This window comes from Cyprinus carpio, chromosome B9 (assembly GCF_018340385.1).
Source record: "Cyprinus carpio isolate SPL01 chromosome B9, ASM1834038v1, whole genome shotgun sequence".
In the NCBI taxonomy this organism is placed as follows: domain Eukaryota; kingdom Metazoa; phylum Chordata; class Actinopteri; order Cypriniformes; family Cyprinidae; genus Cyprinus; species Cyprinus carpio.
Genome location: NC_056605.1, coordinates 1860114 through 1879194, shown reverse-complemented (window position 1 = coordinate 1879194; position 19081 = coordinate 1860114). Strand labels below are relative to the sequence as shown.

The window sequence follows — 19081 nt, the reverse complement described above, 5'->3', positions numbered from 1 at the left end:
AACCCCAGAGCAACCAAACACGTAGAGAGAGACTTGCTCCGCCTCTTGTGGCTTAATGTAAGAGGATTACAGAGAGAGAGAGAGAGCAGCAGGGGTGCACCAGAAACTCTGATGCCATGACTGGGAAACACCAATAACCTTGGTAAAGGAACTATATAATATAATATATATTAATTTCCTGATAAGAAGAATTCCTGGAATTATAGAAGTTTTAGGACCTGGCTGTTGTGATTGGTCTAGAGAGCTTATTATTATTATATTTTTACTTACTAACTTACTAACCTAAAATAGAACAAAGGAAACCAAATGGAACAACCATAACAACCCCAACAAAACAAAACAAAACATAAAAAAAAAAAAAAAAAAAAAAAAACAGAAAACAACAACAAGTGGGGGAAGTTTAACATAAAGCATAATCATAAAATTCAGTTTGGTTATTAGAATACATGACAACAATGGTAATGCACTATTCAATTTTAAGGAAATCCACAAAGGGTTGCCATGAAGTTTGAAATTGTCGATGAGATGGGCTCCAAGGAAGTTACCCTTTCCAGTTGTATGACACAATACAATTCACTCAACCAAGCTTTGAAACATGGAGAGTCTGAAGATTTCCAGTTTAGAATTATTGCTTTTTTGCAAGAGTCATGCCCATCAATATAGGTTGTTGCTGGGAATTTGGAAGAGTGTTTAATGTCTCAGAATATCCAAGAATTGCAAGACAGTGGTCTGGCTTAACCTCCTTTTGAAAAACCTTTGAAATAAAAAAAAAAATCAAATATGGCAGTCCAAAAATGAAACAGTTTAGGACAAAACCTTAACATGTGTGACAAGGAGCCCTCGTTTATTTTGAATCTGTCGCAGACTGGGGAGATAGAATTGAATATTTTACCTAATTTCGTTTTGGAATAATACAATCTATGAATTACTTTAAACTGAATCAACCTGTACCTCGCATTTATTGAGCAGTCTTGAATCCTTTTGAGGCTTTCATTCCAGGTTTCATTGGGCACTTCTTCATCAAATTCCTTAGCCCAGGCTTCTTTTATATACCTTGTGCTCACAGGCAGTTGGAAAGCACTAACATAGCGTGAAACCAGATGTCTAGAGCTTGGATTTACCAAAAAACATTGCTCAAATGTATTAGATTTTGGTTTGTCAATAAAACATGGAATGACTGTTTGAGCATAATGTCTTGCAAGTACTGAAAAAAATCAGAGCCTGGAAGGTTAAATGCAGATTGCAACTGACTAAAAGATGCAAACTTACCATCTATGTACAGATCCTCAACAGACCTCAGACCTTTGCTTTTCCATACAATAAAACCTTGGTCTAACTGAGAGGGTTTAAACATGTGATTGTTTGCTATGGGTGTGAGGACAGAGACGTCAGGTGATTTAACATGTTTCCATATTTAATTTAATATCCGTATTTAATTTTTAATTATTAAATAAGTCCCAATTAGTTTTGATGAGGGGGACACTTTAGAAAAAAGTAAAACTGGGAGACAAGACATAATTAGAGACAATAGGGCCTTTCGCACCGCAGGAACCTTTTCATAGTACCAGAACTAATTGTGGAACTACCCACTTTTGGGCGTTTTCGCACCACAGGAACTGGGTGTGATTTTAGTAAAGGACTTCCTTTTTAGAGAACCAAATTAGCTCCTACTCCAGAGCAGGGTCTTACCAGCACAACTGGTACTACCCGTGATGCAAGTATACATTGATTGGCCAGACGCATTTGAAAATGTCCTCACCCACCATTATTTAAAACGCTGTAAACATTGTGTCAACTTATTATGCAAGTATGACAAACAGCGATAAATATACAGACGCTGAAGTGCAGGCACTTGCTGCAAATATAGCACTGCCAGTTGTCGTTGGAGATTCATAGTCCTCCTCTCCGTTCTTTCAGTCGCTTTACGTATACATCGACATCCCATGTCCATTATTGTGAAACCCGCGAGATACAAAAAAAAAAACACAGCTCCGATCACAGTGTCCTACATCCTCCTGTTGTTAATGTTGTTCTTCTTTGTTAATGTTGTTGAAAGCCGCGCACAAATGGCATCGCTGTTGACCGGCTTACGTTACATCCTAGTACATACTCTCGGTGCGAATGCAACCCATTAAATGGTACTGGGAAACAGTTCGCGCAAAATCGTCCCAGTACTTTAGTACTGTACATTTAGTTCTGGAACTAAAGCGTTGGGATGGGACCTATTGTATGGTTCTGAGGAAATGTTGGATCAGAATCGTAGAAAGTTTCACTGGAAATACCCCTCTGCCAGTAAGACAATGCCCTAGTATTTGCAGCCCAATAATAAAATTAAAACACCAGAAGCCCTAGGCCTCCCATCTGTGTGGGTTTCTGTAAGTGTGTTTTTGCTATTCGGGTGGTCTTGTAAGCCCAAATAAATGGTATGATGATTGAATCGAAATACAGGCATATATAAATAGGCAAGTTTTGAAAAAGGTATAGGAACTGTGGTAAAGCGACCATTTTAATTGCATTAATTTTGCCAATCATTGATAGCGGAAATAGCCTCCACTGCTCTATAATTTCTTTTAATTTGTCAATCCTGGCTAAAAAGTTTAATTTAAATATTTGCTTAGTGTTTTTTGGAACTACAATGCCAAGGTATGTAAAGTGGTCTGTGACTATTTTAAAAGGCAAGAGACCAACCTGGCTGGGATTTGTGTGTTTAGCTAGTGACATAAACTCACTTTTGGACCAGTTAATAGTATACCCAGAGACTTTTCCAAAAGCATTAATATAATTACAACTATTATGGACAATTATCGTTCTATCTCATATCTCTCAGTATTAGCTAAAATTTTTGAGTCATTGGTTAGTGATCAGTTAAAGGACTTCTTAACAGTAAATAATATTCTTGTTCCTCTTATATCAAGTTTTAGGAAAGGGTATAGCACCATCACAGCAGCCACAAAGGTAGTTGATGATATTGTTAGTGCTATTGACTGTAAAGAATCCTGTGCAGTATTATTTATTGATCATTCAAAAGCTTTTGATAAAGATGATCACACTATTTTGTTAAAACATCTGTCCAAAATTGGGATGTCTGATAATGCTATTGAATAGTTTAAAAACTAATCTGTATAGTAGATATCAGTGTGTCACTTGTGAAGGCATTATGTCAGGGGAGACAGAACTAATAGTTGGAGTCCCTCAAGGTTCCATTTTAGGGCCTTTGTTGTTTACAATCTACAGACAAAATTTATGAGTTATTTACTCATTCTAGCAATGTACAGGATTTGCCTCAAATTATCACTCTATATGACCAGAAAATTGAAAGAGTGTCATGTTAAAATTACTTGGGTTTTTTATTAGATGAAAAGCTCACATTTAAACCCCATGTAGATAACTTGGTAAAAAAGCTGAGCGTTAAACTAAGTTTTTATTATGGAAATAAAGCTTGTTTTAATTTAAAGGCAAGAAAGGAACTTGTTGCTGCTACCTTTTTATCTGTTGTAGACTATGGAGATATTCTGTACATGCATGCAGCAAAGTCTGTTTTACGCTCACTGGATTCTGTATACCATTCTGCATTACGCTTTGTCACTAAAGCTGAGTATTTTACACATCATTGTAGTTTGTACAGTTTATCAGGTTGGCCTCCACTCTCAATTCGTAGACATCATCACTGGCATATTTTAATTTATAAGGCAGTGATAGGACTGTTGCCTTCTTATTTATCAGTTTTCTCTTTTGTAGAAAACAATAGATACAATTTTAGGTCTAAAAATAGCATTCTTTTAAATACACCTGCTGTAAAATCTGAATTTGGTAAAATAGCCTTCCGTTACAATGCTCCTTCAACCTGTAATGCTTTGTAGAAACAATTGAAGATAAGCACTATTATACCACTTAATGATTTTAAATTATATGTCACAGAAACCTTCAGCTATAAGTGTAATAGTATATGCGCTGCTGTTTTGTTTTGATTTCTGTATGTGGGTCAAATACGTTAAGATGTCCGCATCAAAAGAAATGTACAAAAGTGATTTTGTGTCCAGAGAAAGCACATTAAATGTAAGTAAAATGTCTACTTTTAAGGTTTCAAATAAGTTTTTGGAGAATAAAATGTCAAAATTTGTTTGAAATAATGTTACATTGTCATTCAGTGTAACACAATATTTATGCAAAAATTCAAACAGCATGCTTATTCTGACGTGTACATATTAAAATATCTAAAAGAATAATGGAGCATACAAAATTTTATTGTGTTTTAAATTAGTAAAAAATTCTTACTGACAAATGGGCAAAACCTAGGATGGTGGCAAATGTTAAAAATGTAAAATTACAACTCATTAGTATTTGGGGTGAAAGTAATTAGTCTTTTAATATGTCATAAATTGATTTTTGTTGTAAATATGCCTGACAAGATTGTTACACTGAATGACATTTTACTGGGTGTGTTCTGTAAATCAGAGGAAAATGTATGATATTTATTTTTTGCTCAGAAAAACAAAATTGCCATTAAATAAAACAGAAAACTTTTTGCATTTTTTGGGGGAAAAACTACAACAGTTTAAAGCAGTATTACACTTTTTTTATGCTTAAACACTTCTTCGTCTTTGACCCATGTAGCTTCATGTAGCTGTCATACTGCCTGTAGTAGGATGTCTTGGTTATTATGTTATTGTGCTATATTTTGTTTGTTGTTGTATTTGACTTTTGTCCTTTTTAGGTGTTGTGGCATGGTTTATGTGGTGCTGATATGTTATTGTGTAATTTGGTAGGCTTTGTTTGTTGTAGATTAGGTTTCTATTTTTTTATTTTTTTTATATTTTTTATTTACATTTTAAAGTGCTGCCTTTCTTGGCCAGAGACCATTTGAAAAAGAGACTAAAGTCTCAATATAAATGGTTAAATAAAGGAATAATAATGATAAAAAAATATATATATAAATATATTAACAGATCATCAGCATATAGACTAACCAAAGCTTCATCATTTCCTATCTTTATTCCATGTATTTGTGGGTGACTTCTAATCCCTACGGCTAATGGTTCCAACGCAATATCAAAAAGGAGAGGGGAAATGGGATCTCTTTGCCTGACTCCTCGACACAATTCAAATGGGTAAGATTTGTTAGAGTTTGTAAGAATGGATGAACGAGGACACAAATATAAAATTTTTACCCATTTGATGAAATGACTCCCAAACACAAAGTGCTCAAGCGCTTTTAGCATGAATGGCCACTCTACTTGATCAAACGCCTTTTGGGCATCTAGTGAGATGATTGCACCTGAGGTTTCTCTACCACAGTCCCTATATAGGATGTTAAGTAGGAGACGGACGTTGCAAAAGGAAAAGCGACCTGGTATAAACCCAGTTTGGTCTGGGTGTACTATTGTTGAGATATGTTGTCCAAGTCCGTATTGAATATGTTTGGTGTTAATTGTTGTAAGGAACAGCCCCGCCTCCCACCCCTGCCAGCTTTGGGCCTGCCGCCCAAGCAAGCACTTGGCCACACTGGCCATTGAACACAGCTCCACTGCAAGCACTTGGCCACACTCGCTGTTAAACACAGCACTGCCCACTTCCGACTCAAATGGTCAAATAGATTGCGGGGATTTCTCAGTCACCTTTAAAAAACCCTAATCCTCTTTCATCAAGACTACTCCATCATGACTTGCCCACAAATCAACCCCTCTGTACCCCCATACACTGATACTTCCTTGATGAAATCTACCAGCTATGTCCCAAGATCCGCAACTACTGCAAACTCTGTGACATTTTTGGTTTAAATGATTTGATATTTATTTGCCGCTGTTACGGCTATAATGCTTCTCTGACGAGCCGCTTCTTCTTTGGCTTTTGCCGTGGTACTGCGGGTTACACCAGCAACATGCCCATGGACACTGCAGACTAGCGGTCTGCACATGTACTGCACATGACGTGGACAACGACGCAGAAGTATAAATGAAAACTGACGCATAGCCTACAGCGTAGGTCTGATGCAGAAGTATAAATCAGCCTTTAGACACTTAATATGGATTGCAGCATGTGACCAATTCATAATAATTGCTAAACACGTTCCAGGTTCAGATAACCAAATTGCTGACTCTGTCTCCCTTTCTGTTTCAGAAATTCAGGACGCTGGCTCTAGAGGCGGACCAATTCCCAACTCCAGTACCTCATTATTCAGAATTAATATTCCCGTAATCCACCCGTTAAAATCCCTCCTCGATGCATCACTCGACACTATCCTCCAAGCAGTTTCTCCTAGAACCCTTCAGTTACACGTGACAGCGTGGAGATGCTTTAAGGCATTCTACCTCTCATACAACATACCGTTCCCCGATTTTTCCCTACTTTCAATTACCTCATTCATCTTTTTTCTCAACAGTGTTAAGGGTCTCCAGGTCGGGTCCATAAAAGGTTACCTGAGCGGCATCAAATTTTTCCACAAACTGATGTTCGGCACTCCTTCGCCCGAAATTAACAATTCTCAAACCTCCCTTATGATCAGGGAAATCCAGCGATCCCAGCCCACCCGCCCCAACTCCAGACAACCCATAACATTAGACATTCTCATAAAATGTATTTACACCCTCCGCACAGGTTGCCAGCCTCTCAGTACAGCCCGCACACTTGACGCCATGTTTATTCTAGCCTTTTTTTTGGTTTTCTTAGATACTCGAAACTCACCATCTCTTCCAAATTTGATCCAACAATCAATCCCACCATCTCAGACCTAACCATACTTGATAGCGAAACAATTTCTTTTTTAATCAAACAAAGCAAGACAGACCAAACCAGGAAAGGTCATTTCATCTACATTTTCAATGTAGTACCTCCGCCTTAGAAATTCTCAGACTAAATTCCCCCACTAACCACTATTTTTAGACGATTCCAAAAAAACCTGTCACTTACTTCTGGTTCAAAAAACATCTCAGATCCGCCCTGCAATTATCGGGCATCCCAGCAGAAAATTTCTCTAGCCACTCTTTCCACATCGCGGCAGCAACATCAGCAGCCCAAAAAGGACTCTCCAAACAGCAGATCCAAACTCTAGGAAGATGGGTCTTCAAAAGCTTATCAAAGCTACATCAGAACTAATCAGTTTCTCATTAAAGAAGCCCACCAAACCCTCATCAGTCATCAAACCACTTAAAGTAATCACTCCACCTTAACATTTTCCTTCCTACGGTCAGCAAGGCTTACATGTCCGATGCCATGAGTATTGAGCTCCCGTCGGACGTCTGCGAGAGCCTCTCGGCTAGACAACCTTACCTTTTCCTTTCTACGGTCGGCGAGGCTTAACCGTTCAATGCTGCAAGTATTGAGCTCCCGTCGGATGTCGGCGAAAGTCCCCCTGCCCGACAACTTTACCTTTTCCATGCTACGGTCGGCGAGACTTACCCATTCAATGCCGTGAGTATTGATCTCCTGTCAGATGTCGGCAAGAGTCTCCTGGCCACATAACTTTACCTTGCCGTTTGACAGTTGGTGAGGCTAAATACAGCTGACTTACCTCTATCCATTGACGGTTTATCAGCATCCCTCCTCTGCCCCATCTTCTCACTTGGAGTTCATACTACACTTATACTGGGGGTACTCTAGGTTCAGGCCATTCCCGAGCTCGGAGCCCTTCCCCGGACAGCACGCCAAATATGCATTACAATGCTTCCGCTAATTATATGTAAGCGTGAATTCATGAAAATACTGAAGTTCACTGATGACACTGCAGTGATAGGATGGATCACTGGCGGGGATGAAGCAGCCTACAGGAGCAAGGTGGAAAGTCTTGTGACATGGTGTGAGGACAACAATCTTACCCTCAACACGGACAAGACAGATGAGATGATAGTGGACTTGAGGAAAAAGAGGAGAACTCACCAGCTACTGTTTATCCGAGAGCTTGGAGAGGGTGAGCAGCTTTAAATACCTGGGGGTCCACATCACCGAGGACACTACCTGGACACTCAACACCACCTGTACTTGCTGATGAGGCTGAGGAAGTTTGGCATGTCACCTAAGATCCTCAACAACTTCTACAGCTGTGTAGTTGAGAGCGTCTTGACCAGCTGCATCACTGCATGGTATGTCAGCACTACAGTGAGGGACCACAAACATCTGCAGAGAGTGGTGAAGACTGCTGAGAAGATCATCAGGACTTCACTGCCCTCTCTGCAGGCCATTTACCATCGCAGAGTCCACAGAAGAGCTGCATTCATCATTAAAGACTCCACCCACCCCTAACACAGACTGTTCACACTCCTACCCTCAGGACAGAGGTATAGGAGTGTAAATAGGAGGACTTCCAGATTAAGGAACTCCTTCCCCTCAGCTATTAGACTCTTAAACAGGTAGCTAGCTGGTGGACTTATCTATCTCAGAGAACAATCGGTTCAAATTGTTTCATCTCATTCAACATTTGTAATGTTATTGCTGTTATTACTACTATTGTATATTTGTTAATATTACTAATGTAGCTTCATCTCAATTTGCACATCTGTTACTGTCACTGCTGCTATTGTTATCATGTAGTTGCACTCAATTTGATATCATATACATAGTCTATATTTCTATTTTTCACATTCTTTATTTCTACTCTATCCTCGCATATATAGATATACATGGTCTATATTTCTATTTTTCATTGTCTATATTCCTACTACTGCAGCATAGTTTTTATTATGTTTCTTACATTGTATGTATGTAAGTTTGTATAGTGTATAGCTGTATAGTGTGTGTTTGTGTGTATGTTTGTATAGTGTGTATAGTTAGTATAGTGTATAGTTTGTGTATCTGTGTGTATAGTTTTGCACTGTCTTGGCATTCATTGTGGACAGCAAAGTAAGAATTTCATTGCTCAGGGAAACTTTTTTCCTCACTGGGTATATGACAATAATCGCTTTGAATCCTTTGAATCTGAATCTTTGTTTAAAGTATCCAGGGAAGTTTCCAGAGAAAGGATGCAAGTTTCATGATCACCTGTCTCCCCCTCTACCATCTCGACTCTCTCAATTAACTCTCACTGCGTCGTTTGTATGGTTCGAAGAGTCGCTTCAAGTTTGTCAAATCTCTTGTCAAAGGCGCTGATAACCTTATCCGAGATCTTCATCATCAGCAACATATCTTTTCTTTCAAGTATGAGGCCCGCCGTTTTGTCAGCCATCGCCATTTTGTCAGTAGCCTCGGGCTGTGACTGAGAAGGTTTAATGCCCTGGGGCTGTTTTTTTGATGGCATTGACCAAGTGTAGTGTAGTTTACACTTTACCAAGTGTAAAGTGCAGTGCTATGGTTGTCTAGTTAAACTTTTAGCCCATTTAAAGTTAGTCTAATGACACTAGATTACAATTTTATTGACTTGGATGTGGAGAAGATGACAAACACGTCTACCTTCTACGTGGCTCCATAGCGCCAGCTCAAGTTTATGGCTTTTAAGTGATAACACATGGACCCACTTTATAGGACTTGAAGTGTCCTTAACTATGTACTTAAATTTAAATTAATCATTTAATACAATGTACTTGTGTATATACATGTTTTTACATTGTATTTATATTTGAAAACCCCAGCCTGTAATCACATATGTAATTATTTCTGTAGTTACATCTATAATTACACTGCTGAGTCTGACCCACCCTTACACCTAACCATATCACCAAACATGTTTCTAACCTTAACCGTTTTCCACCTCAGTATCAGCAAAAGTTGTTTATTTTTTTTCATTTTATTGAAGTAATCAACTTTAAAAAAAAAAAAAAACATGTTTTATTGTCATGAAAACAATAAGATGATCTTGTGGCATTTAAAGGGAGCATGATATACATTGACATGCAGAGACTTCCTGCAAGAATCTATCCCCCAAGATTACTGTTATAAACGTGAGCCACGTCCAAAAGGTAAAGGGGGAGGTGTTGCTACAATTTATAACAATATTTTCAGTATTTCTCAGAGAGCAGGCTTCAAGTATAACTCGTTTGAAGTAATGGTGCTTCATATAACATTATCCAGAGAAACAAGTGTAAATGATAAATCCCCTATCATTTTTGTATTGGCTACTGTATACAGGCCACCAGGGCACCATACAGACTTTATTAAAGAATTTGCTGATTTTCTATCTGAGTTAGTGCTGGCTGCAGATAAAGTTTAAATTGTTGGTGATTTTAATATCCATGTTGATAAAGATGCATTAGTATCAGCATTCATAGACATTCTGAACTCTACTGGGGTTAGACAACACGTGTCAGGACCTGCTCATTGTCAAAATCATGATTTAATACGGTCACATGAAATTGATGTTAATGGTGTTGAAATACTGCAGCAAAGCGATGATATCTCAGATCATTACCTAGTGCAAACTCCATATAGCTAAAACTGTAAATTCTACTCCTTGTTACAAGTATGGTAGAACCATCACTTCTACCACAAAAGACTGCTTTGTAAAGTAATCTTCCTGATCTATCTCAATTCCTTAGAATATCCAATAGCTCAGAACAACTTGATGATGTAACAGAAACTACAGACTCTCTCTTTTCTAGCATTTTAGATATAGTTGCTCCTTCACACTTTAGGAAGATTAAGGAAAACAGTCTGACACAGAGGTATAATGAGCACACTCACACCCTAAAGAGAGCAGCCCGGAAAATGGAGCGCAGCTGGAGGAAAACAAAACTAGAGGTATTTCATACTGCATGGCAGGAAATTACCCTATCCTACAGAAAAGCATTAAAAAACTGCTAGATCTAATTACTTTTCATCTCTTTTAGAAGAAAATAAACATAACCCCAGGTATTTATTCAATACAGTGGCTAAGTTAACAAAAAAATAAAACATCAAGAGGTGCTGACATTTCCCAACAGCACAGCAGTAATGACTTTATGAACTACTTTACTTCCAAGATCAATACTATTAGAGATAAAATTGTAACCATGCAGCTGTCAGCTATAGTATCGCATCAGATTTACTATAGGAGAGGAAGAATTGTATAAACTTGTTAAATAATCTAAACCAACAACATGTATGTTAGACCCTATTCCATCTAAGCTCCTAAAAGAGGTCCTTCCAGGAGTCATAGATCCTCTTATGACTATTATTAATTCATCATTGTCATTAGGATATGTCCCCAAAACCTTCAAATTGGCTGTTATTAAGCCTCTCATTAAAAAAAAAAAAAATTAATTAAAAAAAACACAACTTGACCCCAAAGAACTAGTTAATTACAGACCGATCTCGAATCTCCCTTTTCTGTCAATGATTGAAGAAAAGGTAGTATCCTCACAATTATATTCCTTCTTAGAGAAAAATGTATCTCTGAGGATTTCCAGTCAGGATTTAGAGTGTATCTTATTACTGAGACTGTTCTCATTAGTTACAAATGACCTGCTCTATCATCTGATCATGGTTGTAGCTTGTATTAGTGCTACTGAATCTTAGCGCTACATTCGACACTATCGACCACAGCATTTGTTTGAATAGACTAGAAAACTTTGTTGACATTAGTGAAAGTGCATTAGTATGGTTCAAATCGTATCTATCTGACCGCCATCAATTCGTAGCAATGAATGAAGATGTAGCATATCGATCACAAGTGCAGTATGGAGTACCTCAGGCTCAGTACTAGGGCCGTTACTTTTCACACTTTACATGTTACCCTTGGGAGATATCATTAGGAAGCACGGTGTTATCTTTCACTGTTATGCTGAAGATACTCAGCTCTATATTTCTTTGAGGCCCGGAGAAACATACCAATTTGAAAAATCAACAAAATGCATAGTCGATATAAAAACCTGGATGAGGAGTAATTTCTTCCTGCTAAATTCTGAAAAAAACTGTGTTAATTATAGGACCTAAAAACTCTGCATGCAAAAACCTAAAACGCTGTCTACTACTTGATGGCTGCTCTGTTAATTCTTCGTCATCAGTTAGGAACCTAGGTGTGTTATTTCATAGCAATCTTTCCTTTGAAAGCCACATTTCTAGCATTTGTAAAACTCGCTTTTCCAATTCAAAAATATATCTAAATTACGACCTATGCTCTCAATGTCAAATGCAGAAACGTTTATTCATGCATTCATGACCTCAAGGTTAGATTATTGTAATGCTTTATTGGGTGGTTGTTCTGCACACTTAATAAACTTAATAAAGTCCAAAATGCATCAGCTAGAGTTCTTACTAGAACCAAGAAGTATGACCATATTAGCCCGGTTCTGTCAACACTGCACTGGCTCCCTATCAAACATCTTATAGATTTTAAAATCTTGCTTATTACTTATAAAGCCCTGAATGGTTTAGGACCGCAGTATTTGAATGAGCTCTTATTGCACTATAGTCCTCCACGTCCGCTGCATTCTCAAAACTCTGGCAATTTGAGAATACCGCGAATATCAAAATCAACTGAGGGAGGCAGATCCTTTTCCTATTTAGCTCCCAAACTCTGGAATAACCTACCTAACACTGTTCGGGAGGCAGACAAACTCTGTCAATTTAAATCTAGATTAAAGACCCACCTCTTTAACCTGGCTTACACATAACACACTAACACATTTCTAATATTTAAAGCCGTTAAAGGATTTTTAGGCTGCATTAATTAGGAAAACCAGAACTGGGAATACTTCCCATAACACACAATGTACTTGCTACATCGTTAGAAGAATGGCATCTACGCTAATATTAGTCTGTTTCTCTCTTATTCCGAGGTCACTGTAGCCACCGGATTCAGTCTGAATCCAGATCAGATGGTCACTGCAGTCACCTGGATCCAGTACGTATCCAGACCAGATGGTGGATCAGCACCTAGAGAGGACTTCTACAGCCCTGAATGTCAACAGAGACCAAAACGACTAGATGAGCCCCAGAGACAGATCCACAGTCAAGACCTTGTCTCCTAGATGGCCATCAGAACAAGACCACAGGAAACAGATGATTCTTCTGCACAATCTGACTTTGCTGCAGTCTGGAATTGAACTACTGGTTTAGTCTGGTCAGAGGAGAACTGGCCCCCGACTGACCCTGGTTTCTCCCAAGGTGTTTTCTCCATTCTGTCACCGATGGAGTTTTGGTTCATTGCCGCTGTCGCCTCTGGCTTGCTTAGTTGGGGACACTTAATTACCAGCAATTTCATTGACTTGATTGTACAGATACTATTTAAACTGAACTGAGATGGATTATGACATCACTGAATTAAATGATGAACTGCCTTTTTGCTTTATTGACACAATATTTTGTTTATTTTCCTATTTAATGCTGTTCAGTTGCTTTGTTACAATCTATACTTTTAAAAGCACTAAATAAATAAAGATGACTTGACTTGACAGGAACCAGATGAGTCCTCAGCACAATCTGACTTAGCTGGAACAACATGCTGGTTCGTTTGGCCCCCCGACTGAGCCTGGTTTCTCCCAAGGTTTTTTTTCTCCATTCTGTCACCGATGGAGTTTTGGTTCCTTGCCGCTATCACCTCTGGCTTGCTTAGCTGGGGACACTTATTTTTCAGCGATATCGTCAACTTGATTGCACAGATACTATTTAAACTGAACTGAGCTGGATGATGACGTCACTGAATTCAATGATGAACTGCCTTTAACTGAGAATTGAGTTTTTACTATTGTTCTTTTGCATTATTGGCATACTATTTTCCTATTTAATACTGTAAAGCTGCTTTGACACAATCTGTATTGTTAAAAGTGCTATATTAATAAAGGTGACTTGACTTCCTCATTGGCTCAAATATATATAAATGTAAAATCATCACTATGGAGTAATATGGAGTGAGTAATTCCTATTTGTTGCATGTTCTTCTAAACTCATAGCGTCTTGACAGAACAGCCTGCAGGTGGTACCTGGACTTTATTGAACCAACTATGATAAAAAATAACAACAGGAGCACTAAGCAAACATAAACAGTTTTATAGACTAAACTGGGACGTAATATGTGGAATAGCTTTTACCTTATGCATTTTTGGGATGCTACAGAAAGCATAAATCCGTGCAGGTGTAATAATAAATCTAAAGATAGTTGGAAGCAGCTAAAATGGGCCCAAGTAAAGCCACTACCTTCAGAATATTTATATATATATTCTAAAGGTAGTGGCTTTACTTGGGCCCATTTTTGCTATATTATATATATGCAGTTGAATAGGTAAACTTAAGAGTACAATGACAAAGTCACTTTTATTGCCACACTTCCTGCTGCCAGCTGGTGTTGCTTTGACCGTGAACCAAAATTGCCACATCCATATGATATGACCAAACATATAACACCAATTCAGTCTAAATTTCCAAGACATGAGAATCTTTTAGTTTCCCTGCGAAACTGTTAATCATCACAATTTAACATCATTAGTGTCTAAACTAAGTCTGGAGACAATCATATGAATCCCCTGGCAGGAGTATTTAAAAGTTCACTGTATGCACCACAAACGGTTTTAAAAAATCAAATCCAAAATAATCAAATCCACTTCCACTGTAGTAAATTGAAGCCAAACCTTCCCAGGTATGGCCACTGTCATCTTACACTGATGATGATATTTGGAGCCTGAGTCTGCACAGCAGTGATCATGATCTGGAGCCATTATATCAAAGCCCAGCCCAAATTCCCACAGATCCAAATCGCAAGCAAACCTTTAAGAATTTTTTTTATTTATTTATTTATTTTTAAAACTGCATTCAAGGGGGCAATGCAGAAAGCCTTCACCCTTTGTTGGGAGTAATATAGTTGTGTTATGCTGTTATGTGTTAATAGAGCTAGTAAGTAAATAAGTTATTGCATTGAAGCGGCCATCCAAGTCTGCAAGTACTGGATTTCTAGACAAAGAAGAGGCTGAAGTACAGGTCAGTAAGCAGCTTCAATGGGAAAATATTCTGAAAAAGTTTATCAGACATTTACCTTCAACAGAGGACATTTACCTTCAAATAGAGAATACTCTAATAAAGAAGCTCCTTAAAGAACTTGGGTGCCACCAAAGATGAAAAACCTGTGATAGCCTTGTGACTGTGATTAGGACAGAAAAGCCTTAACTAATGCCCAACCTGACACTCAGAAACATGTAGAGCTTCTGAGGCAGTCTGAACCAGCTCATGGACATCACACATCAGGAAAAAATCCCAGCACAGAGAAAGAGGCAGACAGCATCGTGGCTCAAAACAAAACCACACTGAGCATGTAACTTAAGTGGAGATGTAAAATATGTAGAAGAAATCATGGAAAAGGGGATATGTGTACAGCAAAAACACTGTGGAGTGCTGCAGATGCAGGAAAAGGGTCACTTTGTTGCAGTTAGAACCCACGTCCATGATGCCAGCAAACCACAGAAATGCAGAAACATAACACACTTCCTTAGTTTGTTAACTCACATTGATGCCAAAAGTGGAGGATGAGTAGTCACAATCTAGATTCAAGGAACAAACATACACTTTAAAATTGATTCAGACGCTGACATAAGTCATTTCTGAGAACCTCTGTTTTGAGGTACAAGCCACAACTCAAAAATGTCAATGTGAAACTTGAGAACACAGGGGTACTTTGCACTGGACAATTCATAGTTATGATTACTTTTAAAGAAAGGCAGTATAGTTCTAAAGCATTTGTGGTGACTGGTTCCTATGTAAAATCTTCTTGGATGTGCAATGGGTAAGATTAAGATGCTAAATGGCTCCAACATGTTTGCTTTTGTGAACTAGGATTAGTAAAGTGAAAACTTTAAAGAGGATGCAGTACTACTGCCACTGCAAAATGGCTGTCCATGGCCTTGATCCTGAAGGTCAAGGATTGGAAATGGAAAAGAATGATCTAACACTACAGCCATACCTCATCCAAATTTGAGACTGGAGTACTCAGAAGAAATCAGTGACATTTAATGAACCCGCACCTACTTCAGTACAACAGGCACTTGTACAAAAGGGAACCTGCGGTTATGCCCCAGATATTCATGTCTAAAGAACTACCAGGAACAGGTCTACCTGAGTCTAGACTGAAGTGAATTCAAGTCACACTACTATAATTTAATAAAATAGGGGTGAAAACCAGGTCCCAACCTTTCAGAGATACAAAAACACATACATAAATGCACTATATAAAGATCTGTGTAAGGAAAATCTGTATGTTTCTGTATGTAATTTCAGATGTGGAGATATAAATTTAAAAATCTTTTTAGATCCTTTGAACCTATGTCTTGCCATAACATCACATGAAAAAGTAAAGTAATGGACACTGCATATGGTGAAGATGATTTTTCTTTATCATGATAACTCAGGCTATCACCTTTTGTCTGTAATCGCTTTTGGTGCCCCTGCCCCATTCTTTGAACTTGTAGCCATTGTTAGTGATCAGAAATACCTGAGATGTGAACTTCTCTATATTTCTAAAATCATCTGAATCTTAACGTCAGCAAGACAAATGAGCTGATAGTCAGTCCCCCCTCACCTCAGTATCCTGTTGTTATTTATAATAAAACAGTTGAAACAATGACTGTCAGTCATTTATAAACTTAAGGACTTAATGTTGCTCCTCGATTGTTGTTGTTACTTTATCAGAGCATCATTCAGCCAATTCTATTGTATCGTTCTACCTGTTTTTTCAACATGCTTTCTGTTAAAAACCAGACCAAACTTACAAAGGTGTCCAATATTGCTGTGAAAGTTATAGGTCTTTCAACACCCAACCTCACAGAACTCAAAAACAGAGCTATTATACGCATTGCAACTTCAATAGAACCGCACTCCACACATCCACTTAATGAGTATCCAGCCCCACTGCCCTCAGGGCACAGGTACAGGGCTATGAGGTGTAGGAGGGCCCATTTTGGAAGAAGCCTGATTCCTTTAGCCATCACATATCTCAACAACAGGCATCGCTGAGGGTTATCTCAGGTTTTTTTTTTTGTTTGTTTGTTTTTTGTATTATGTATATTATGTTGTATGTGTCAAACAAGTGCAGTGCTGTGGAAAATAACTTGCCCTTTGAGGACAATAAAGTAAAGTATATAGTAATCTGTGATAATGAAGTATCAAAATGGTATGTTTATGCTGATTGGATTAAGGCAGGCAAAACAAATACAACCAGATGCTGAATAGTGTACCATGATTACATGTTATTTTAGCCTGCAAAAATGGTTTAATCAAATTTGTACAGATGTAATATATTTGTACAAATTTTAAAAAAGTAATACTGCAGTCCAGAAATACTTCACAGAACTATTTGTCATATTTGCGAAGACAATATATAATAAAGAAAGGAAGAAAGACTTACAGTAAAAGCATATTCACGTTTACGCTTTTACTGTTGACCGGTTGACAACTTACAGTAAAGTCAGTTCACTGTGCATTACTATGACCATGACTCACAACAGTCACATCCATGTGCTCAGCATCCTTTAATAAAATTACAGCTCAATCTAAAATCACAAAATGTATGAACACACTTACTTTTTCCCTTTTTGGCTTACATTTATTGACTCACCATTGCCAAACTGTTTGAGATATCAAAATACAGCATGCCCAGGCCTAATAGCCGATTTGCTTTTGAGCTAAATTTTGAGTTTTTGAGCATGTTAAAGACCCTACGTTTAGTACTTGTTTTCTTTTTCTTTTCTTTTTTTTTTTTGTTAATCATTTAATAAGTTTAAATGAATACCAGAAATGTTTTAAAAACGACATGTATTGACACTTTTAAAACTGGCTTAAAAAAATGTTTTATTCTCTTGCAGCCATTAATACTTCACTGCCAAGACAAGCAAGTTGAACTATGCTCTCCATATGTCCAGCAATTATGTAAATGAGGTAAATAATATCAAATTTAATTACTCAAAATGTAATGTTTAACTGGGCTAACAATGTTTAACTGAGTGAAACCCTGTTTTACATTTTCCACAAATTTAAAAAAAAAAGTGATACCCAACAAGTAACATTTGGAGCCTTTCCACGCACAAGTATATTCATATACATGATCAATAACTACAAACAAACACACATCTGGCACCAAACTAGCAGTAACAACTTAATTTAGGCAAAATCTGTAACTCTTTTAAACTATTTTGCCTCTTTTTTATTTATTCATTGTTTAAAAAAAAAAAATAAAAAATAAAAAAATATAAAAAAATATATATATATATATATATATATATATGTCCATACAATTTTAAAATAAATCCTAGGGTGGTCCAAGTATATGTCTGTTGAATGAATGTGTGAATTATTTGATAAACAAAAACAATTTGCAGATATCTGTTTCTTGAATTCGGGATATTGTAGGTTTATTTAAGTTGTTTTACTCTTTAAGCATCTGTATTTACAGACAATATTAAACAAACAAAAAACAAATACATAATGCTAAATGTGCAGTGATACAAAACTTTTCAGATTTAACACATTCAACAACAGAAGGTGCATTAAGATAGAGACTGAGGTGCAACCTTAAAACTCATCATTTGTTCATGACAGATTGATTGAGTATTGTGTTTATTGTCTACTTACACTATAAATGACAATGATAGAGAGCCAGAATGAAAAAAAGCAATTTCTCTTTTCTTTGTAGGGTTGCAGTTGAATCATTTGTAGGGCTGCGGTAGTGTTGCTTTATTATGAACAAGAACTGTCTGATTTGTAAGTGTGTAAGGTAACCTTTTTTTTTTTTTTTGGAGTGAACTAACACTAAAGCAGTTTCTTCAAATGCACAGCTGTTGCAATGTGACAGAACGAGATGTTTCAAAAATCCTATGTGCTAAAAGAAATAACTCCCATATGAAAAGCAATCTGCAGTCTTTCAAATGCCCGCTACAACATCTTTGGATGCCAAATATGACCCACTTTAAGTTCAAAATAAATATGATGTGCCTCTATAAGAGCACTAAGCCCAGATTATCTTTTTTTCCGGTTGGTTCGCCAGACGAGACATCCACTGGGCGCGGTAAAAAGGCCTTTAAGGTTCTAGCCTTTAAGGAAGTAGTTCATATGTCCGCTTTGATTTTGTCCAAAGAATTATAAATTTTTGTCAGAGTCTTTTTGATGCGTAATGCTGTAAGTCTGGCTGATGGGTTCTGGTACCAGCATTCCTTCATGAGTTTAACGATTGATGTTAAAGTCTGAAACATAAAAACAAAAC

General features: G+C 37.4%; 1 protein-coding gene across 1 annotated transcript in view; it reads right to left on the bottom strand.

Annotated features, from left to right (window-relative positions):
- Positions 1-18211: 18211 nt before the first annotated feature.
- The window catches only part of LOC109077091 (activin receptor type-1-like), a 30118-nt gene continuing 29248 nt past the window's right edge, over positions 18212-19081 (bottom strand). The window contains exon 11 of the mRNA XM_042730594.1: positions 18212-19061. Coding sequence (XP_042586528.1) covers positions 18927-19061 — 135 coding nt within the window. The 3' untranslated portion in view covers positions 18212-18926. The remainder of the gene's footprint in view (positions 19062-19081) is intronic.